This window comes from Rhinolophus sinicus, chromosome 12 (genome assembly GCF_057876585.1).
Source record: "Rhinolophus sinicus isolate RSI-liver-muscle chromosome 12, RSI-T2T, whole genome shotgun sequence".
NCBI lineage: Eukaryota > Metazoa > Chordata > Mammalia > Chiroptera > Rhinolophidae > Rhinolophus > Rhinolophus sinicus.
In genome coordinates this window covers 6745897-6769186 of record NC_142512.1, presented here as the reverse complement: position 1 = coordinate 6769186, position 23290 = coordinate 6745897, and the positions used below count along the sequence as shown (strand labels likewise).

The 23290-nt window shown below is 39.7% G+C and overlaps 1 protein-coding gene across 17 annotated transcripts in view; it reads left to right on the top strand.

Annotated features, from left to right (window-relative positions):
• NCOR1 (nuclear receptor corepressor 1) overlaps positions 1 to 21823 on the top strand; it is a 169122-nt gene extending 147299 nt beyond the window's left edge. For 16 of the 17 annotated variants that reach the window (XM_074320229.2, XM_019757395.3, XM_019757394.3 and 13 more), the window contains 9 exons: positions 556 to 684; positions 1103 to 1260; positions 1418 to 1641; positions 9751 to 9891; positions 11645 to 11787; positions 15652 to 15705; positions 16229 to 16450; positions 19060 to 19236; positions 20755 to 21823. In XM_074320229.2, the coding sequence (XP_074176330.2) occupies positions 556 to 684; positions 1103 to 1260; positions 1418 to 1641; positions 9751 to 9891; positions 11645 to 11787; positions 15652 to 15705; positions 16229 to 16450; positions 19060 to 19236; positions 20755 to 20942 (1436 nt within the window). In that variant the 3' untranslated portion in view covers positions 20943 to 21823. The remainder of the gene's footprint in view (positions 1 to 555; positions 685 to 1102; positions 1261 to 1417; positions 1642 to 9750; positions 9892 to 11644; positions 11788 to 15651; positions 15706 to 16228; positions 16451 to 19059; positions 19237 to 20754) is intronic. The other variant, XM_019757391.3, reaches the window with a different exon arrangement.
• Positions 21824 to 23290: the final 1467 nt, after the last annotated feature.

Genomic DNA, 23290 nt, shown 5'->3' with positions numbered 1-23290 from the left:
GTAACACGGTGCTAAAAAATTGTTTGGAATGATTTTTGTCAGCAGTACTACAGTGATTTGAGAAAATAATTCTATGTTACTTAATCTATAGCTTTAAAACCATCATGGTAACGAAGCAGCTTTGTAGCCTCAAGATTTTTCTAGGAGCTGACTGTCCCACAGAATTAATTAAAATTATTGGAAACAATGAACTGTTGAGATGTACTCTCCTCATTTGTTAAATTTGTTCTGATGAATGTTTGTTTCCTGGTGATTTTCTTTTCCAGTTCCCAGGAGAATGTCACAAATCTGTTCTCTATTCTGCTTCACCTAAAGGTTTTAGAGCCCACAAAATTCCAGAAACTTTGTATCCTCCCAAGATTAGGAATACTGGGAAAGCACTTATGGACCTTTGGTACCAGTTCATTGAGCTCATTTTTTTTTATCATTAACCTGGTTGTCTTGGAACATTTCTGAGAATAAAAAATGAAAATATGCAAATAGGTTTGAAGATCTTGGATTTTGGAAACTTTCATAGGATTAATTTTAAAATAAGATTATTTTCTTTTCTTAAAGTATCTTCTCACCGGTATGAAACACCTAGCGATGCTATTGAGGTGATAAGCCCTGCCAGTTCACCTGCACCACCCCAGGAGAAACTACAGGCCTACCAACCAGAGGTTGTTAAGGCAAATCAAGCAGAAAGTATGTCTTTTTTAGACACCAGTACACGTTTTCATATTTGCATTTATCATTTGCTTCTAATTACCTGCACAGCCAATGTTAAGAAATGACTTGTTTTATTTGTTTTGTTTTAGAGTAATTTTCAGTAATGAAAAACTTTTAAAGCTATTATTTGAGTACTCATTTGTTTATATTTTAATGATATAGAAAATAGTTGATATTGTTTTACCCACTTATGATTTCAAATTTTATTTTGTGCGAATCCTCTAACTGCTTTATTCAGTAAATAAATATTTTTTCTTCAAAATTAAGATATGAATTCTGTTCAGACATATGTACCGCATCCCTTTTATATGTTCCTCTGAGTTGTGTTTAATCTTTGATAATGAGTGAAAGGCGGGGCATCTCTGGAGTAAGCCATCTGTCTTTCCTCTATTAGATGAAGCCACCAGGCAATACGAAGGACCATTACATCACTTCCGACCACAGCAGGAATCACCGTCTCCACAACAGCAGCTGCCCCCTTCTTCACAGGCTGAGGGGGTGGGGCAAGTGCCCCGGACCCACCGACTGATCACACTTGCCGATCACATCTGTGTAAGTTTTTCATTATTCTTATTAAATTTTTCTTTTTTAAATCATGCGGAAGGCACATTTCACATAGAATCACAATAAAGATGTCTAGGTTTTTTTATGCTACATTTTTTGCAAGTACTCAGTGGATTTAACCAATTCCTTTTTTTCTCATTCACAGCAAATTATTACACAAGATTTTGCTAGAAATCAAGTTTCCTCACAGTCTCCCCAGCAGCCTCCCACTTCAACATTCCAAAATTCACCATCTGCTTTGGTGTCTACACCTGTGAGGACTAAAACATCGAATCGTTACAGCCCAGAATCCCAGTCTCAGTCTGTCCACCATCAGAGACCAGGTTCAAGGGTCTCTCCAGAAAATCTTGTGGACAAATCCAGGGGAAGGTATGGTGTTTATTTCAAACTGTATGTAAATTTACCAACAGTAAAACAATTTGAATATATCTACAAGACAGGGCATTCATTTCTTACACCTGAACCTGAAGTTTATTTACCTTAATTTCCTGGAAAGTGTAAATGAGGATTTTTCTTCATTTATTTTTGGAACATCCACAGTCTGGGCAGTTGATACTGTATCTTTTTAATGTGTATTCAAAAGTTGATTGCTGCTACATTCTGTTTGTGGGTTTGCAAAGGCAGTAATGAAGAATGTGAAGGACGACCAAAGTGTCTTTAAACTACTACCAAACTACAGGGACACTTTGCTCCTTCAGAATCATAAAAATGTTTGTCTCATTGGTTTCTCAGCAGTAGATGTTTAGGAAGCTGATATTAAATAATGAAAAGAAGGCCAACAGAGGCACCATGAAGGGAAACATTTTGGTAAAGGGCCATTTGGTAAAGAGCATATCTCTTAACCAATATTTTTAGTACACGCAGACCCAGGGAAAGGTCCTGGGACTGAAAATTTGCCTGGAGAGCAGGGAAAAAATTTGTGGAGAGCAGGGAAACTTATATACAGAGCACATCTTGGGCATCTGCAAGATGAACTGGATTCCTGTACTGCTTGGCAGGTGTCAAAGAATTACATAGGTTAAAGGGGGTGACAGTCTCAGGTACTGATACATGAACACTACCAGTTATGGGAAATTATTTTACATGCTTGACCAGGTCAGGACAACAACCTGTTCCAGAAACCAGCACATAGTAGGACGTAAGGGAGGGATATTGGTTTATGTCAGAACAAACATCAATTATAAATAGTCTATAAGGCAGGTTTGTGGGAAGCAATCTCCCCCTCTGGCTCAGGCCCAGCTCACAGGTCAGGCAGCGGTCATGTCTTAGGACAGTCTCTCCTGCACACTCTACCCCTCCTGACCGGCTCTTACCATCTCACATGCCCTCCTCTTCTCCAGTGTACCCTGAGTGGTCAGTGAGGCGCTTCGTTAGCACGGAGGGAGCTCACTTATACACCAGTTGGACGCATTGGTGACATTAGTCCACAGCAGCAATATAGGTACATACAAGAAAAAAGACAAACACTTCAAATATTAGTAACAGTTTTTTTCTGCCATGTCCCCCAAGACCCAAACCAGTGTGGTAACAGGCCACCTAGACTTGAGGGCGGCTCACTTAAAGCATTCACTTGGTGTTTTATGTGTGTGCCAGTAAAGAGGAGATACTGGCAGACTCATCTGGTATAAAAACACAACATTCAGTTTGGATGATGGCACAGGTGCCACCCTTTAGCTGATGCCACAGAAGTAGCAGAAGTCTGAGGTCAGAAAGACAAATATTTAGTAGGGACTTGAATTGGGAGGTCTTCTTCTTGTATGAGAATTATACTTGTACCCTGGTCTTTGGATGTTAATGTGGCCCCAGCCATGGGAACCTGGCCAGGCTGTGTAAACCATACATGTTGGCCAGGGGAGGTGGTATTCTGTGGTGTAAAGAGCTGAATAGGAGGGGGACTATGCCGGACCAGGACCCCTACTTTCTCCCCCCTTTTTTTTCTTTTTAAGATTTTTATTAAAATATAGCTAACATACAATATTGTGTTAGTTTCATCCCCATGACTTAGTTGTCTTATACCTGGAAATTTGAACCTTTTATTCCCCTTCACCTTCCCCCCCTTTTTAATTTTTCAATTACAGTTGACATTCAATATTATTTTATATTAATTTCAGGTGTACAGCATCGTGGTTAGACATTTGTAGAATATAAGAAGTGATCCCCCTGACTAGTCTAGTACCCACCTGGCACTATACATAGTTATTACCATATTTATTATTGACTGTATTCCCTATACTTTACATCCCCATGACTATTTTGTAACTACCAATTTGTACTTCTTAATGCCTTCACCTTTTTCACCGTCTCCCTAACCCCCCATCTATGACACCGATAAGTCTAGTACCCATCTGACACCATATGTAGTTATTACAATATTTTTGACTATAATCCTTATGCTATACCCTACATCCCCTTGACTACTTTGTAGCAACAAACTTGTACTTCTTAATCCTTACCTTTTTTTCACCTATTACCAACCCTCTCCTCTTAATGGTACCTGTCCCGGTCCATCTGTAGTGTGTCTCCACGGGTCCTGATTGCATTAGAATAACAGGATCCCACCAGAAGTTGATGAGTTACTCCCCACCCATGAAGTAACTGACCCACCTCAGTGGGACGACCCATTGCAGATTCTAGTAAATGGTCCTCTTCTCAGGGACGAAAGGGCTCAGAGTCCTCAGTATCATAGCTCACTGATCCATGGGAAGCATCACGACTGTCGCTGTGTCCCTTGTTTTCCACACCTTTACTGTACTGGGTTTCTCCGCCTGAGTTCCTGGCATATAGGGCAATAGGCCCCACGGGTTGGTCATTTAAAGGTATTAACGCCTGGAAAGGTCCTTCCCTTTGTCCACCGGCCAAAGTAGGTTTTCCAGTTAGTAAGTTTATCTGTTGTTTAAAGATACCGGTTTTTTATTTTTTATTTTCATCCTGCCTGTCTGGCTGGTTTTTATGGGATGTGGAATCTCCTTTCAATATTGAGTTCTTCTGCCCATTCTTATACGTCATGTTCTTTGAAGTGTGACCTCAGTCACTACCTAGTCGATGGGGGTACCCATGCATAGTACTTAACTTTTCTAGTTCCTTGGCAGCTTGATTGCTTGCTCAAATGGGAAGGCCTGAGTTAAACCGGAGTCGGTGTTGACACACACCAGAGTATATTTGGAGCCTTTACTCAGGGGAGAGGGCCTGTGTTGTCAATTTGCTGATTGGTCCCTTACCCATTGGTGGATGGCCCCAGATTCTTGTGGCTGTTGTCTAGGATGTTGTTTGGAACATACAGGACAGGGCACAGCTGCATTTAGATCACTGTATTTTAAAGGCAGCCCTGCCTTCTTAGATATGTGCCATCCATTTGGGGCACTACGGTGCCCACTTGTCCAGTGTACCCAATCTGCATGTCAACTGAGGGGTCAGTTGCTAAAGTGTATATTTTTGCCAAGGCATCTGCTTCCTGGTTACCCAGAGGTGTGGATGCCTTATGGGCAGGGACATGGAAAACAGCGAGATCTGCCTCGGGCTCTTATAGATGAGCCCAAATATCTCTTGTCCCCATAATGGTTTGTTCATAATCGTCCACCCCTCCTTTTCCCATTGTCCGAGCCATAGATTCAATCCTTTTCAAATTGCCCAACTGTCAGTACATAGGATTAGCAGCCAAGGTTCATGGGTGATTACTAACCAGGCAGCTCTTACCTGAGCCCATTGGCTACTGTGGTTCCTTTTTCCATCCAGATAGTATCAGTGGATGGTTGGATGGCAACTGCTGTCCAAATAGGTTGATTACCCTGACTAGAGCCATGGGTCTAGCTGAGATTTCCTCTATTCCTATTTCACAGGTTGCAGGGGCCAACATGAGAATAGGAGCAGGAGCATTTGTAGGATCTATATATTCCTCTAAAGACAGGGCTGTTTGACTGGACACGCCTCTGCTGTAATAGGCCCGCCTTGTAGTGTAGGAGTGAGCCGTGGCATAGGCTGGTCAGTGGCACATACTGTTGTTTTACCTGTTAGGAGGGGAGGGAAGTCCTCACTACAACCAGCTCCTCTTAGTAAGAGGTTCCACCTGCAGGAGCACTGTATCAATTGCCAGAAGTTGCTATTCTATCGGGAAAACCTGATCTCTGACCCCTAGTTGAGACGAGAACCCAAAGGGCACACTCCCCTTTGCTATTTCTGCCATAATGCCCATTCCATACCTTCCACGGTAACTGAAACATCTAATTCAGATGGCAACCCCGCCTGTGAGATTCCAAGAGCTTTAATCTGTTTGACCATTAATTTTGCTTTCTCAAAGGCAGCTTGTTTTTCTGTTCCCCAGTCCCATATATGTCCCTTTTTAAGTAGGCAATATGGGTGAAGGCATTTTGCTAAATGGGGTATAAATATTCACCAATACCCCAGAATCCTCACAAAAGCCTGTACCTGTTTCACAATATTTGGTATAGGGCAGGCTTGTATTTTGTTTGTGACGGCCTCAGAGACAAATGTTGATATGTGGATCTTACCCAACCATACAACTCCCAAGAACTTTACTTCCGTGCTTGGACCTTGAATTTTCTGTGGATTCACTGCCTGACCTCTCTGTTGTAGGTGGTCCAGCAAAGCCTGTAAGGTTTTCTGCAACAGAGGCAAATCTTCACAGGTTAACATTATGTCATCAGTGTAATGGATCCATGTCACTGGGGTTGGGAAAGAAAACTTTGACACATCCCGACCATTCCATGGCATGTGGTGGGGCTATGTAGATAGCCTTGAGGAAGCATTTGGAAGGTCTGTTGTTGCCCCTCCTAGGTAAAGGCAAATTGATCTTGGGACTCAGCAGCCATGAGTATGCTAAAGAAGGCATTGGCCAGGCCCAGCACAGTCAGTGTTTCTAGGACCGTGGCCAGCTTACCTAATACAGTGGCAGTATTAGGCACAGCCACATGAATAGGGGACACTACCCCATTTAGCTCTGGATCATCTGTCCATTATTCAAGAGCCATCTGGCCTTTCTCCTGGCCACACTGGGCTGTTACAGGCACCGCGTGCAGAGCACACAATGCCCACACAGGGGAGCTCCTGGGTAGCTTTCCCTATTTCCTTGTGTCTTCCAGGAACTCTCTGCGGTGGTGGTAAACTGGCTCCGTGTTGGCCTTGCTCTCAGTACTGATTTGATTGCTTGTACTCTGAGGTGAAATCCCCAATAGAGTTTTGTAAAGTCTGGCCTTGCAAGATGTCCGTGCCCAGTATGTTTTCAGAATTGAAGAAGTGAAGACCTCAGGTTCCTGGCAGTGGGGGCGCCCAGTTTGCAGAACAAGGGGGACTTTTCTGACCATGACAGTCTGGCCTCCGTAGCTGTCTATAGCACAGAGGTGGGCCGGAGAATTTCTGAGGACTACTATGTGGTTGGGTACATTCAGCACCAGTGTCAACCAAAGTAGTTACCCTCTGTTCATTTCTGAGGGCCAGTGGATACTGAGTTCCATGTGAGGCCTCCTATTGCCCCGTAACCTCACCTGAGGACGATATTGGCCTTCACTCTATACAGGGGGCAGGGGGTTGAGGACAAGGTGGGCACCAGTGTAGGGTGAAATCCCAGGGGTCTCCCCTGAATCTGTTGGGGTTTCCACTGGGAGAGCTGAGGGTTTTGGGTGGAACTGTTATTCTGGTTTTAAAGCTTTCCATAATCCCACTAGCAATGCATTAGGCTGACATTCTTTAGAGATGCCTGCGACAACCAGATCCTGCCACATTTGCTTTCAAGTTAACCTCACAGGCCCTTTCTTCCCTGTCGCCCTTATTCCCCCTTTTTCTTTTTCTCTGTCCAAGTTCCGAGTCCTTCCCACAGCTTCAGATGTACTCTTGAGATGGGTTGATTTTCCCTTGATCTGCCTCCAATTTCCTAACCCTGGCTTCTGCCTTTAGCTGGGTGTTGGTTATCAGCCGAACCGCCCATAAGAGGCGCCAGTCTATCGTTGTGGCCACGCGCTTTCCTTCCTTGCCACAGTGTGCAATGCGTAGTTGGTTCTTTAAACAAACTCATGAGACCAGCCAGCATTTTCAGGACGTCCCCATACTCACGTGGCGGTCTACATGCCTCCAACATGCAGTCCACCCCTCCCCACATAGAAGTAGGTGGCCACCCAGGATTTTCTCCACAGATGCTTCTTTCCCAAGGCCCATTTCTTCATTCTCATGGTTGACTTGCCACTTGTTAGTACACGCAGACCCAGGGCAAGGTCCCGGGACTGAAAATCCAGCTCCATAGTGAAGAACAGAGAAAGATTGAAGAAAGAGGCTGGCCACTCCAGTCTGGTAATTAATAGAGTTTATAAGGGATACTTACATTTGAGGTATTTCTTAGGCAGCTGCAAGATGAAATGGATCCCTGTACCACTTGGCAGGCGCCAAAGAATTATATAGGATAAGAGGGGGGATAGTCACAGGTATTAATACACATGACTGTTACCTGGTAGGGGAATGACATGCTTGACCAGGTCTGGACAACAGCCGGTTCAAGGAACCAGCACTTAGTAGGAAGTAAGGGAAGGGTATTGGTTTATGTCACTACAGTTATTGATTATGATCAGACAGTCGGTAAGAAGGGGGGGTCTGTAGGAAGCAATCTCCCCCTTCTGGCCTAGGTCCAGCTCGCGGGTCAGGCAGCAGCCACATCTTCAAAAGATCTCCCCCACAAAGTTGTGCATGTACGTTTTTTTAAAAAATGGAGGCAGAGTTTTTGGTTCAACATGGTAGACTAAACATTGGCACATGTTAAATTATAGTAAAGCAGCATGTACATTCATAAAATTCACAAAAATGCTGAGAACAAGCCTGGGATATCAGCAGGTCAAAGATCTGGCAAATATCTGGAAGTCACACAGTGGATTGCTGAGGCAAAGCAGTGGAAGCCAGACTTCAGAGCATGAAAAAGAGCAGTTTGTAGCAGGGGTGCTTCTCCAGCCTGCCTGCCAATCCCTCAAGCAAGCAAAGCACATAAAGAAGAAGAATTTATTTCAGAAGATAATGATCTGCATTTTTCAAAAAACAAAACTTTATTGGGGTATTTTTCAAACATACAAAACAGTAGTACAGTGTAATATGCCTGTATGTATCCATTGCCCAGTTTCAGTAATCATCAGATAAGGCCAATTTTGTTTTATTTTTATCCCCATTTGCCCACCCTCAATCTAGACCATTTTGAAGCAAACCTCAGACATAATCATTTCAGGAAGCTGGATGGTCTTAAGCATAAGATGAAAACACCTTTATTTTCTTTTCACCAAAAAGGAAAAGAAATTCAATTATCAAAGGAAAACTGAAAGCTGTACAGCAGAGTCATGGTTTATTCCTGATGTAAAGTACTATGTATAGCAGATTTTAAGCAATTGATGGCATTTATGAAAAGAAAATCCATTTGACTTTTTCACTTGTAATTTCTACATCACTAAACCTGTGCATTTAAATAAGGAATGTTACATTTCTTTCACTGGTTTTAGTCAGATTACCTGGTTTTACAGTTTAAAATGTTCACACAATCCACAGTGTTATAGAACACCTTTAATAGGTTTTTCAATCTATAAACACAGGAGTGTTTTTGGAGTCTAGACAAGATGTAAATGCTATAAAGCACGTACAAACGGCTGAATGTGCTGTGTAAAGTAAAAATAGACAAACTAAAGATTAAAATAAAATGGGCAACAACATAGAGAAGGTAGTCAAGTTCTTCATCTTTCATGCAAAGGAGTTACTACTGTTTCAAGTTTGATAAGCCAAGAAAGGTATAAGATTATTTCGTTTTAAGGTAAACACCAAGGAACTGAAATAAAAATGGTCAAAAATAGCCACTTCTAAGAATTGGGTGGGGTCGATTGGGAAAGGAAATGACAATGTGTGTGTGTATATAATTCCACTTAACTGTAATAGTAATAAAACAGATGTTAAAGGTCACAGGTATCTCTTAATATGAATAATCACTAAGCCAAAGACATTTATTTTGGTCTAAACTGTGTTTTATCTCACATTATCCCTACCAACATGGTATCCAGAGGAAGAACACTAAATTGAGGCTAGTTGCTCAGCCCTAAAATGGTATATACCTAGAACCTAATTCCTTAGATTTTAGTTTAGTACTCAAATTCTTTAGCTTTTAACTTAATGAGAAAAGAAAGACCTGGTAAGTCATGACTCAAAATCTGCAGTAAAACCCATGAGAGAAGGGCTCACTGCAGCAGCCAGCCCAGGAGAAGACAGTGGGGTCTGATGGAAGCACAGAGTGACCTCCCAAAGAGCATCGGCTGCTGTCTGCCCCATGGCCTCCCAAATCCGCCAGGCGTGCATGGATAAACCAGTAGTAACAGACCCTTTTTTGATAACTAGAAAGTGGCAAAATTTGCCCCTTTCCTGAATAAAGTAATGAGCTAACCAGTTTCTGTTTAGGGTAAGCTGTAGGTGAACCCTAGGAGCACAATCTAATATTTTATGTTACAATATTAGGCCTGGAAAATCGCCAGAGAGGAGTCATGTCTCTTCAGAGCCGTACGAGCCCATCTCCCCACCCCAAGTTCCAGTTGTGCATGAGAAACAGGACAGCATGCTACTCCTATCTCAGAGAGGAGCGGAGCCTGCAGAACAGAGGTGAGGAGCAAGGTGTACTTCCAGCTGACAGCTCCCCCTTATGAGTATGTGTGTGTGTGTGCCCACTGCCTTTCGGTTTTCCTCAAAGTCAGTGCCTTTTTTCTCTTGGGTTACATGTCAAAATAGGACTCTCGAAGGATAATTTAGCCTGTTTTCCTAGAGAGCTAATGCCAGTGGATTTTAATGAAAAAATTATTTAAATAGGTTACAAGAAAAATTATTCATTGTTCTTTGAAATTAAGTCCCTCTTGATCCTTTTTTTAAAAAGTGTGTGTGTGTGTCTGTTTCTGTGTGGTTCAACCACCATTTGAGTGCTTACCATGCACCAGGCATTGCAGACTGCTTATGGAAGGGCAGTAATGATGAGCACCCTGTGAACGGGTTTTTCTTACCTACATGTTTCTAACCCTAACCCAACCTTATGAATTACTATGTTTATTCCCACTTTGATTAGACAGCTTTGATTTGGTCCCTCTCCAGCCTACTTCCATTAACGTGATTGGTCCAAAACTCACAGAATCAAGCACTGAGTCATTAGCACGGCATTTGAGTTCCTTTATGTCTGACCAGGCTCACACTGCTCATAGCATTTCCTGCTACTTCACTCGTACACTTCATTCTCTGTCTGTATCAAGTTGCTTATTGTCCCTGAATTCTTTCAGTTCATAATCATGCTGTTTTCTTGGTGGGGAACACCCTCCCCTTGATTTGCCCATGGTCAAATAAAGTAAGAAGAACCCAGCTTTAAACCAACATCTGTCTCTAAACTGTTAGTGTATTTCTTACAGTGTTGTAAGTTTTTTACTTACTGTATATATCCACAGGCAATCAAATAGATGTTGGTACCTTTCAATGAAATGAGGAAGAAAATCCATTTTTGAAGAGGGACTGATGTTAAATTTAATTACACATTTACGTCTTTTCCCCCAAGTTTGTGAATATTTTGAGGACAGGGACCATGTCTTTTTTTTATTGTCTTTTTTTCTTATCATCACCTTATTCGTCTTTCTTGGCAAATAATAGGTTCTAACTTGTTCTCATGTTTGAGTGATGTATGAATCCACATGACCAGATTTTGTTCTCTGCTGTTATCTCTGGCTCTAGCTAGATCCTTGGTGGTCTTGAGCTGTTATATATAGGAAACATTTTTTTTTTTAATGTGTTTGTATGGGAAGCTGCCAAAAAAATATGAAACCCTTTACATGAATCTGTTCCTCTGGTAGGAGGCTTTGAAATGATAGTAAAAATGTCTACATTATAGTTATTCTGTTCAAGTCTAATAGTTGATTGCTTAAGTATGAACTCTTGCTATTTTATAGGCAAGTATGCTATTCATTATAATTTTATTGTACTTCAGATTAATTCTGCTAGTAAAACAGTTCCCAGTTGATGTAGTAACCATAAATACATCAGTGTTTGTGCTGTTATGCATACAGCATCATGATGAGCTGTTTCTTAGTTTTCCCGTTAATATCCATTCGCTGCTATTCATTCTTTGTTAAGAATCTTTGTTCTAGATTATCTTCATGCCAGTCCTCATTTATGATTTCATCTTTGAGTGCTAAAGTATTTGACTGGATCCTCAAATATGATATACTACCTGGCTCTGGTCACATGCTGCTCCTTAGTGCTGTAACCACATACACAAGATTGGGAGGTAGTAGTTTCCCCAAATACTCTGTTATTATCGGGATAGGAAAGCCCGCCAGGTTAGGAGTACATGATGTAACAGGCATAACTGTGTTCCTAATAGGAATGATTCCCGCTCACCAGGGAGTATAAGCTACTTGCCTTCATTCTTCACCAAGCTTGAAAACACGTCACCCATGGTTAAATCAAAGAAGCAGGAAATTTTTCGTAAGTTGAACTCCTCTGGTGGAGGTGACTCTGATATGGGTAAGTGGGATTTCTTTCATAAACCCAAATAAAACGTGATTGATAATGGTATCTCCAGAGTTGCCTCTTGTGTAATCCTTGAGTTTAAAGGTCCTTATTGGCATCTACCTAACTATATCTGATCCTAAGCTTCCTTCTCAAATGTCTGTCAGTGCAGAAAGATTTTCTTTTAGGGAACAAGAACTTCCTAGTTTCTGAAGCTGTCCATTTCCTCTTTGAACAAGTGCTGAATCTAGGAAACTTCTTTTGTGGGGCTGGATTAGCTGTCCCTAGTTTTCTACCCACTGGTCTTAGTTGTATCCATTTGGGCCATCTCTACATGACATCTCTTCAGCTACTTGAAGACAAGTCATGTCTTTTGAGTCTTCTTACCTCTATAAATATCCCCAGTTGTTCATCACACGGCTTGGTTCTGAGTGTTCATACCATCTCAGTTGCTCCCCACTAAAAACATTTTATTTAGCTTAGCTTTTCAGTAGGTTCTGAGATTCATCATTATTAAGGGAGCCTAAGATTGTATCACGTTTTTGGGAGGCAGCCTGTACACTGTTAAGTTACAGTGCACTTAGTATCTGTATAAACATCAAGGTCTCTTGATGTGCTGCTCTTGCTCCATACGTTTCCCTTGCTGCGCTTTTGGAATTAACAAGCTCCAAGTACAGGATGATGCAGTCTGTGCTCGCACCATTCCAACTACTTTTTCCACCCGTATTAGTGCCTTCTGGATCTCAAATGAATCATTCAGCATTCATCTGCAAATCTGATAAACCCACTATCTAAAGAGATAATAACATCAATAATAATGGTAGCAAAGTTATATATTGTATATAGCACTTACTATGCTCTCAGCACTATTCTAAGAATGTCTATATAAACTAGTTTAATCCTCACAACATCCCTACATGTTACACATTATAATTATCTCCATTTTGTAGTTGAGGAAACTGAGACTCAGAGATTTAATAACTGGTACAAGTTACATAACCAGTAAGTAATGGGACTGTGGTTCAAATCCAGGCATTCCAACTCCAGAGGACTCTGCTTCTAATGATGTACTAACTGACTTCTAACAATTCTGTACGCATAGCATCATTGCCCAGATCTTTGGTAAATATCCAGTAGGATAAAACTCTGTGGCATCCAAATCTTTCCTTTCAATTGATATGCATGTGTTAATCAGAATCTTCCTCATACTGTTATTTAGCCCACTCACTTACACTGTCACCTTGTCCTATACATCTTTTCCTCAAGTATATCCAGTGATACAGAGAGACTTTGTTGGATGCCTTAAAGAAATCTGGGTATACCACAACCTCCTTTTTTTCTGTGATCTATGATCTACTAATCTGACCCTGTTAAAAGAAAGGAAACCATGGGCAGTGAACTGTAAACTGCCAGGCGGATGTGTGTTTGGATCTATGACATTTTGTGATTAATAAAGGTTGAATGTCAAAGAGAAAAAATGATGAACCCAGTGTTACTTACTGTTTGTGAACTTATCCTAGCTCCTCATTACTAGATTACCTTAAGTGGCAACAGATCATCTAAAAAATATTCTAGAATGTTGACCAGAATTAGGCTTATCTATATAACCTTTCTTCTTCTTTTTCTAAAAAACGTTGTCATTACATTTTTCTCTCCAGTCTTCAGTGGTTTCATGTTATTTACAGCTCTTCAAATGTCACCAACAAAAATATAGTGCTCTCATTTTCAGATTCGCTCAGAACCCAGAGATGAATCTATCAGAGCATGGGACATACAGATGTTAGAGCAGCCGGTTGTTAATTGTTTCACCTTTGTATGTTTTGCACTCATCTTGTCTAGTCTTTGTCTTGCCATTTTAGTAGGGAAAAAGAATTCTTGACAGGAAAATGCTACATGACTTGAAGAAGCCTACTTTATAGTTTCCTTCTTATGTTTGTTTCCATTGTCCTTAGGCAGTACTCTCTCAAACACCAATTCAACAATTATTTCTTGAGCAGGCTACTATGTTGGGTGCTTTTAGAATGACAGATGGTCTCTACTCTCTGGAAATATATACTGAAACAAGTACCTAACTTTAACAGAAGATAAAACTTGTTAATGTCTTGCGGCAAGTACTAACAAAATTGCTCTTTTTGATTGCAAGAACTTGTTTTGATTGTGGAAAGGGACAATTAAATAATTGTATTAAGGAACCAGTGGTTTCATGGAACCCCAAGACACATTCAGTCCTCACCAGGAAGTATAATTGAAAGCCATAAGCAACCAAGACAGCTTCACTTCAACTCAGTGTCTCTCAATTCACTGTTCCACTGAGGACATCAGTGACTTTATTCTTCAGAAAACTTAAAGCTTTCAGACTTACTGTTTGATCTCTTTGTAGCCGTTGACACTTGTGAACCACTTCCCTCTTCAGAAATACTCTCTTCTCTTGGCTTTTAGCTACTTTCTCTTAGTTTTTTTTCTCTGCTTCTACTAAGCTGTACTTACGTATCTTTGCAGACCTCGTTTCTTCTTAAGTATCTTACTGGCTCCTTAAATGTGTAAAATTGAATTAACAGTCTACCTCTCCACACCAAGAAATCGGTCCCTCCTCCTCCTTTCCCACCTCCCAAGTTTCCCTCTATGGTGGCTGCACTAATCACTTCCTTGGCCGTCTTCCCTCTCCCTTATTCTTTACCTGCTGATGGGTGATGCTACCTCCTGTCAAGTCTGCTTCCACAATAGCTCTAATATCTATCTTCCTTTCCCTTCACTTCTGAGTAATTAACGTTCTCTTAAGTTTGCCCATCTGTTTTATTATGATCCAACCAAATAATTGCTCGGTAGGTATTTATAAAATGAATGAATGTGTCCTATTCCACAAACTTTTGTGATAACTACAAGGCTGTATTTATTACTTTGTGTTATTTCAGGTTTAGTGTTACCTGGCCCAAAAGTAAGGAGACTGTCATCTGTAGTTTTTGTTTTATAGTTCTTCCTGAAGATTTTTCTCCTTCTCCTATTGCCAGTTTAAAGTTTCTTTGATCAAGAACGGTTGTTTCTAGGCACATGCTCACCCCCATCTTCACAGATAGGTCTCATCCGTAGGTAAGAATTCATCCTTCTGTGGTCTCATCTAAAACTCCACGTTCTTCTCTGGGACATCATTTGTTTAGCCACCCACTTGCTTCCTATATTCTTTCTCTTTCAAATTCTCAGCATCAAGTAGAAGACATGATGGAAAAACACCATTTGTATTCTCAAATTCCTTCTATTTCTGAGGGCACAGTGCTCTATAGGTAATTCCCAGGTTGTCCCAGCTGTTGTCATTCAAACTGTACAAATTACAGCTTGTACAGTTAGCAGGAATAAAAAGAATCAATAGGCAGAATCTTTGTCTCATCTTAGGAATATAAGAATAGTTTCCAATTAACCATGGTAGGGAAGCACATGGTCATTTTCATACTGTTCATTGAGCTTTGTTCCCCTAATCTCAGGCTGCCTCAAACCTGCTGATATTTGAAAGGGTCACCTTAAATCCAAGGTTTCTTCTCTAGAAAGCCTGGAGTCCTGTGCTGAGAGCAATTTTTTCCTACTTGTGTTTCTCCAGCAGTGCAAAGTTTCTTTCCTTCCTCTGGGTTATATTACTCGTGTTCTGATTTTCCTGTCTCACCCGATTCTTTATTTCCTGATTTCCTTTTTTTAAAAAAATTATTTCTTTCACTTTATCTTCACTTATCGGTAAAAAATAAGGTTGAGATCTTCGCTTAATGGGTGAAAAATAAGGTTGAGATCATGGAAAATAAAAAGGTTAATTTTGTAGGGGTTTTTTTTGAGAGTTTTATCTCTTTCAATGTACATGATTATCACATTTCAATTAACCTGTTTGTTTAAATACAGCAGCTGCTCAGCCAGGAACTGAGATCTTTAATCTGCCAGCAGTCACTACCTCAGGTAAGATTTAAAATACATTATCTGCCAATAGGAAATTGGTATGGTAGCAGTCACTGCATACGAGGGGGCTGCTCCAGTATGCAAAAATGAATAAAGGCCCATAACTTAATTAGGGAGATAGTAGCAATAAAAAGTGAGTTTGGATACAATAATAAGATAAATAAACAGATAATCAAAACTATTAAAGAACAGCATAGAAACTAGGAAATAGAAAAGAGAAGAATACTGTTAAGTAACTTGAACACAGGTGGGTGACTGATTCATTTAGCGAAGAAAAACAAATTTCCTTGAGTTATCGGTAGATTTAGAGGGCCTGTGTGGGCTCTCAGGGTTTTTTGTTTTTGTTTTTTTTCTTTTGAACCTTTATGAGTTTGAGCCAAACTGACAACATATGCCAGGGAGCAAGATCTCAAATACTCCTCTCGGGTTTTAGGCAGCTTGCCAGGTGCTGTGTATGTAGTCTGTTCATTTCTGTCTCCTGATCTTCCTCAGAAATAAGCCGAAATGCGGTTGTCTCTTTCAGGCTCAGTTAGCTCTAGAGGTCATTCTTTTGCTGATCCTGCCAGCAATCTCGGTCTAGAAGACATTATCAGGAAGGCTCTCATGGGCAGCTTTGATGACAAGGTTGAGGATCATGGCGTTGTCATGTCCCAGCCTGTGGGAGTCGTGCCCGGTGGTGCCAATACCACTGTTGTGACCAGTGCTGAGACACGGAGAGAGGAAGGGGACCCATCACCTCATTCAGGTAAAGTTTTCATTTTAGTGCTATTCTGCCTTTCCCAAGAAAAAGCCTATTTATTTTCCAAGTTCTGATCCATCACTAAGAGATTTCATTTATGTGCTTAGAGTCACCTCTGAGAGTTTTATTTACTTAAAAAAAAATTTTTTTAACCTGCTCAGACATTTTAGTAACCTGAACAGAATAATAAAGACAAAATTTTTATCCAGAATGTTACCCTCCAGCATGTTTTTATTTTTGCTTGCATCTGTCCTTATCTGTTGCATACATAATTATAATACAAGTGCAATTTCATATTCTGCTTTTGAATAAAAGTGACTTACTATTGTAATAAAAATGATAGGTTGAGTATAAAAGAATTTTAAGTCATAGAAAAGAGTAAGGGGGAAATAAGCCTTCAGATCACATTATCCAGAAAGCTAGTGTTATTATTTGATGAGCATCATTCCAGACGTGTCACTGTATAGACTCATATAAAAAGATAAATAATAAAATGAGATCATTTTATACATCTTGTTAATGGTATAAATCCCACACGAAAATGACTGTAAGCTTTTAATGTTTATACAGGGCGTGCCAGGAAAATGTATGTACATTCTAAGAAAGGAAAAAAGTATTAAAATTCTAATACAATGAATGATGCTAGCATTCATTTGATTAATGCCATCTTTTGAGCGAACATCATACTACACATTGCTACGTAATTCAATTCAACTTCGAAAAGTAATACATAGATATCATTTTTAAATGTGTATACATTTTTGGCACCCCAGTATATAAATACTTATTCTTAATCTTTTGAGAATCTCTTTTCTGATTAAAAAATTACCTGAAGATCAGCAGTATTTCAGGTTTAGTTCAGGTTTATTTTCCTCTGTTATCATCAAGCAAAAGATCACACTAAGGTTACGAAAAAGGTTAAAGAGATTAGAGGTTTTATATTGTTTTTACCTACATCTATTAATTGTAGAACAATATGGATTCACTTCCTGCTTTGAAAGATAAGCGGTCTTTCCCTTTGTACTCTTCCAATTTTTATTGACTTTAATTGATTTTAAGTATGTTGTATTTTAAGTATGTGTATTTGAAGATTATATATTGGTGACTTACACAATTAAAATTATCCTGGTTGTATGATCTTTTTATTATGGCATTTCTTTTTGGTAAGGTTTTCAAAGTGCATTTTCTCACAAAGGGTGCTATTTAATTAAAAGATCTTTCATGCTCAAGAATGTCATCTTGTCTTTATATTTGAAATGAGAGGTCGGCAGATTATAATATTTTTGACACATACTTTTCTCAAAACATCCTGTAGACTTAAATTTTTTTTTTGGTATTCACTGTTGTATAAGAAATAAGGCCAGATGTTCACCCCCTTTTTGATAGGTGACAGTATGTCTGCTTGAAGAATCCTTTTTCCCTCGATTTTAAAATATTAACCATCAGTATGTGTTAGTATTCAGATTTTTCTGATGACAGGAAGGCGTTTGCATTTACAGGTTGAGTTCTGCACTCAGGGAAATGTTATACTATTAAGTGTTCCTCTTATTTCTGTTTCTTGTGTTGGGCTCTCCATTTCAGAAACCCAGTCATCTTTTTGTTGGATAGTCTTTGTCCTCCATATCTGTTACCTTCTAATTATTTTAGTCATCTTGATCTCTTTCTTTTGCTTTTACTGTATCTCAAAATTTCCCTTTGTACCAATAAATCCCCTTTTCGTTATGTCTGTTCTGATTCTTGCTGTATTTTGTTTCCTAAGCCTTTTTACCTCTTTCTTAGTTTATCTATTTTTTGAGCTTCTTCTGTAAACAGGCTTTGTATATTTTGGAGTTTTTCTTCAGTATACTTAACACCTTTCCCCTTGTTCTATTCTTACCATCAAGAACTCGCATTTCTTCTTGTTCCAGATAGTTCGAGGGATAGAAGTTCCTTTCCACCCACTTTTTTTCTGTACACTGAAGGATTTGGGGCAGTATGAATTTGTTCTGCTGGGCTGTGGAAAACGCTTGCTGATGACCTAGGCTCTGATCTCTTCTGAGATCTTTTTAATGTTTTGTTTTAGAGCCCAGTCGGGGCATCCCACTCCTGTGAATTTCTGCTGAGTTCACCAACTAAACTGCCTGGAAAAAGAGAAAGGGTCACCAAGACTTGCCAAGCTTCTGCTGAGGTCCAATAGTGCCATGAAGGGGCTTCTGTGCTACATTTGTTTTCCTTTGACATATTTCCTTGGGGTGGTAAAATGACTCCTGTTTGCTTCTCCCTAAATTTATGGGGGAGGAGGTAGTGAGGATTTAAGAGTTTTGTCAACTTGCTTTCATTTCCTTAGCAGTTTCTGTGCTCCAGGGCCAGGAAAGAAATGGTGTTCCATAAATTTTAATTCCTTGGTTACATGTTTTTAAGTTTATGGCATGAGGACATACCCCTTTTTTGTTTTGGTTGCCACAAGTAAATTCTGGCTTTCTTTTAAATATTTTTTACTTCATTGGGTAGTAGGAGCTGGATTCTTCATGCTACCATTCTGTTTCTTTCACTTAGCATTATATAATCTGCATTTTGATAGGGTTTGAGAATATAATTACTATATATTAACAATTAATAATTTATTTCACTTTTAGGAGTTTGCAAACCAAAGCTGATCAGCAAGTCAAACAGCAGGAAATCTAAATCTCCTATCCCGGGGCAAGGCTACTTAGGCACTGAGCGGCCCTCTTCAGTCTCGTCTGTACATTCAGAAGGAGACTACCACAGGCAGACGCCAGGGTGGGCCTGGGAGGACAGGCCGTCTTCAACAGGTGAGGAATATACTGCTAGAAAATGAGTCTTAAAGCAGTTATATTACTGCCTGTGTTAGTACTTCTTCTAAAATCAGAAACTTTGATTGGAAAACTATTTCCGTTACTGTATCATTAATAGGATTGCTTTCCAGAACAGAAATTGAATACATAGAATCTTAAAATTTTTAAGAATGCGGGTCTGATTACCATGAAAAAAGAGCTATGAAAAAATATCTCATCCATTCCCCTCACTTCTATATTATGCTGGTAGCCAACATCTGTTGCAAAGCAAGCAGGTTTGTGGTTTTAGTTCTTTCATGAACTCTACCTAAATGTAAAGTACCACTTCCAAGGCAGCTGCACCTTCAGCCTTTCTTGTAGACATTCTTAGAGAAGGTTCTTAGGGAAATACTAAGAAATCAAAGTCAGAAATGGGAAGAAGAATTTTAAAAGCCACCATCTATCTTTAGGCTATGTCTATACAGACTGATGAAAAACAACAGGATATTTATTAATGTTTTCCATTTTGTGCCTGTTTGTAAGCAGATATATATATAAAACGGTAATAATGGATAATGGTCACCTTGAAGAGCAGCAGACTTTTTTTGTTTGTTAAATAAAACTGGGATATTTGCCATGGATTTAAGGGTTTCAGAGAATTATAAGCTGTCCTTTCCTTAGAGATTAAATACACAGATACATCACTGAAAAAAATCCTCAAGACATCTATAAATTTCATATGGATTATTGTATCAGCACAATGTAAAGCTCTAGCTTTCTGAAATTTTCACATGACATGTAAAGTGGTTATATACTGATTTGAAAACTTCTAGCCTAGGCCAATGACTGGACTCAAATCTCTTAGGGAAGGAGTTATTATTAGACCATTCATGAAATTAATTACTTGATGAAATGGTATGTTTTCTGTTAGAGAATCTTAAGCTGGAGGAGGCTTTCTGGGGACAGTGAAACAATCTAGGAACTGACAAAGGGTAGCAGTGCTCTCATTAGGTTTGTGTAGCCCTCTTCTAAATCTTGTACGTTGATAAATCTGCCCAGTGAGATCCAGCCAGAGACATGCATCCTGCTGCCCCTTGACCTGCTGAAATTCCTGGTTACCTGTCCCCTTCATCCTCTGAGAACTGTGCCCCTGCATTTATCTGTATGAGTCAAACAGTTCTTGGTGTAAGCAGACTCTTTTAGTTAGAGCTTAATATCCAGTAGTTTTACTTGGATTATCCATGGAAACACCTAGTTACAGACTTAACAACTAGAAATCCAGGCTTGAGCTTTCATTTCTTGGTTCAGCAACTCCCACCTTATATATGCTTGTTCTTGTTGTGTGTCCCTCCCAGACTCTCACTGCATTATCACTGGCTACAACCTAAGTGGTAAAACCTTGGCCCGCCCTTGTTTCATTTTGCTTAGTGTCACAGACCATTTTAGTGGAATAATCCTGTCCTCCTCCATCCTGTGAAAGCTGGATGAAACAGTAACTGTGCTCATGACAGTGAAACCTAATTTTTATTTTGTCAGGCTCGACTCAGTTTCCTTATAACCCTCTGACTATGCGGATGCTCAGCAGCACGCCACCAACACCGATCGCATGCACCCCCTCTTCTGTGAACCAAGCAGCTCCTCACCAACAGAACAGGATTTGGGAGCGAGAACCTGCCCCGCTGCTCTCCGCACAGTACGAGACGCTGTCGGATAGTGACGACTGAACTGCACAGAAAAGGCAGCAGGGTGGGGCCAGGGTCTGGGGGAGGGATCTCTAGTTTTTGGAGGTTTTATTTGTAATTGCAGGTGAAAAACCTGCCTTCCTATGATTTATGTCCAGAGACTTTTCAGCAGAGCCTGGACCATGGATGATGAAGAAATGATGAAAATGTGGCGTCAAATGGGGGGTGGGGGGAACTGCCTTTGATACAGGCAGTTCAGTGGATTCTAATAGTGGAGGGTTGAAATGTAGAGTTTTTAAAAAATGGACAATTCCTGTTCTTACATCTGTAAAGAAAACCATAATGTCTTTAAATCACTCTTCTGTAAATAGATTATCTTTTTGCAGTGTTTCCCCTTGCTGTAGTATCTGGTGTACTTATGTTCAAATCAGCACATCAACCCTGGGGGTACTTTTTAAAAATCTTCTATCTTTTTAACCCTTGCCTTCTAAACAACCTCATACAGCCCAGTTACATAATGTTGGCTGTCACGGGCATTGTACTTTTATCCTATTTTGTTTCCTCTCAATTCAGGTTCCCAAGTGATGTTTAAAATCTTGTGGAAATGTTTAGATTTTTAACACAGACCCTGTAATGAAATCTGTACATTAACGTATTAGGGTCAAAAGGTAGGAGAAACAAATTCTGCCATATTGTAAATTTCCAGTGCAGGCTTTAATTTTTTTTAATTAGTAGCAATGAAAAAATACTATTGCATGGGTATGTTATAGTTCAGTTTTTAGAAGTTTTAAAGGCTTATTTGAGGCATACCTCACTGTTATACACACTGGTAATTTAACCATGCCCCTAAGTATTCTTTTGCTCCTTCATTTGATGCAGCCCAACAAAGCTTTTGTTTTTGAAATAAATTTGACTACCCTGTCCATAGGTACAATAGATTATTTGTGATTTAAGGCTCTTGATGTCTCAGGTTTCAAAGGAAAAACATACACTTTTATTTAGTTTGATATATTATTGACTGAGTTAGAAGATGATGATTTGTGTAGCATCTCAGTGTTAGATTTCCTCCGTGCTGTGCATCCTGCCTCTCGAGGTGAACATCATGGGCCTTCCCCTTCTCTGCTCGTATGTGCCAGTGCTTCCTCTCGCTGTAATTCCCTGTGGACAAGACTTTACTGTAGAATGTTTTCATTTCACTGAAGCTCAAGGTTTTCAGACTGAATGTTAACTAATTATGGTACTAGAGGGTCAGTTTTATCCTTCATTAATAATTCTTACTGAATTTTTAGTTTTTCATACAACTTAAGCATAGCACTGAAGCATCCTTCTATAGTATATGGATACTACCCTGTTTCCCCGAAAATAAGAGCTAGCCGGAAATCGGCTCCAATGCATCTTTTGGAGCAAAAATTAGTATCAGACTGGGTATTATATTATATTATATTATTATTATATTATATTATATTATAGACCCGGTCTTATAGTAAAATAAGCCGGGGTTCTTATATTAATTTTTGCTCCAAAAGACGCATTAGAGCTAATTGTCTAGTGAGCGCTTATTTTCGGGGAAACATGGTAAGGTTTGGGAGAATACCACTGACTAGAAAGGGGAGAAGTAGAGGTCTCTCAGGATGATAAAAATTAGCACTTTATAGACTTTAAGTAGACCTAAACTTTTTAACAGAAGTTCTCAAGCCCCTGAAGAAAACAGGTCTGTGATAACCACTGACTGAGTGCCTCCTTTGTAATGAAGTGTTTCCTATGTGTGATTGAGACCCTCGCCTCACCCTGTAGCACTGGTGTCTAATCCCTATTTTATAGACTATGACCCAGGTTCAGTATTTTGCCCGTATAATTAAATAAGCAACAAAAATAGACCATAAGCCCACATCTGAAGTTAAAGCCTTCATTCCTGTTACTATTCTACTCTTGTATACTTGAGATCCTCAAAATAAACTTTAGATCAGGTTTAGTAATCAGATTCCTACTACTTGGAAAGTTGGTATCACTGAATTATAAATATATACATATACATAAAATTTTAATGTGAATGAAAAATAACTAAATGTTCTATTTAACAGTGTTCTGCTGAAATTTAAGATACTGACTTCATTAATAATTTATATTGTCAGCTGACCCAAAAGAGGTTATGATGGTGGTATTTTTCTATGACCCCGAGGGTCTTAACCTATTCCAAACTGTCTCCGTGGTTTTTGAGAACATGTCAGATCAGAGCCTAACTTGTGGGTTCCATTTGAGGACCCCAAAGTAAGCAGCTATTAACCACTTACTTTGGTGCATCCTTATTACAATGCACATGTTTTATTTCATCTACCATCACCTGGAGATGAGATTTCAGAAAGGGAGATAAAACCCACCATCATTTTTTA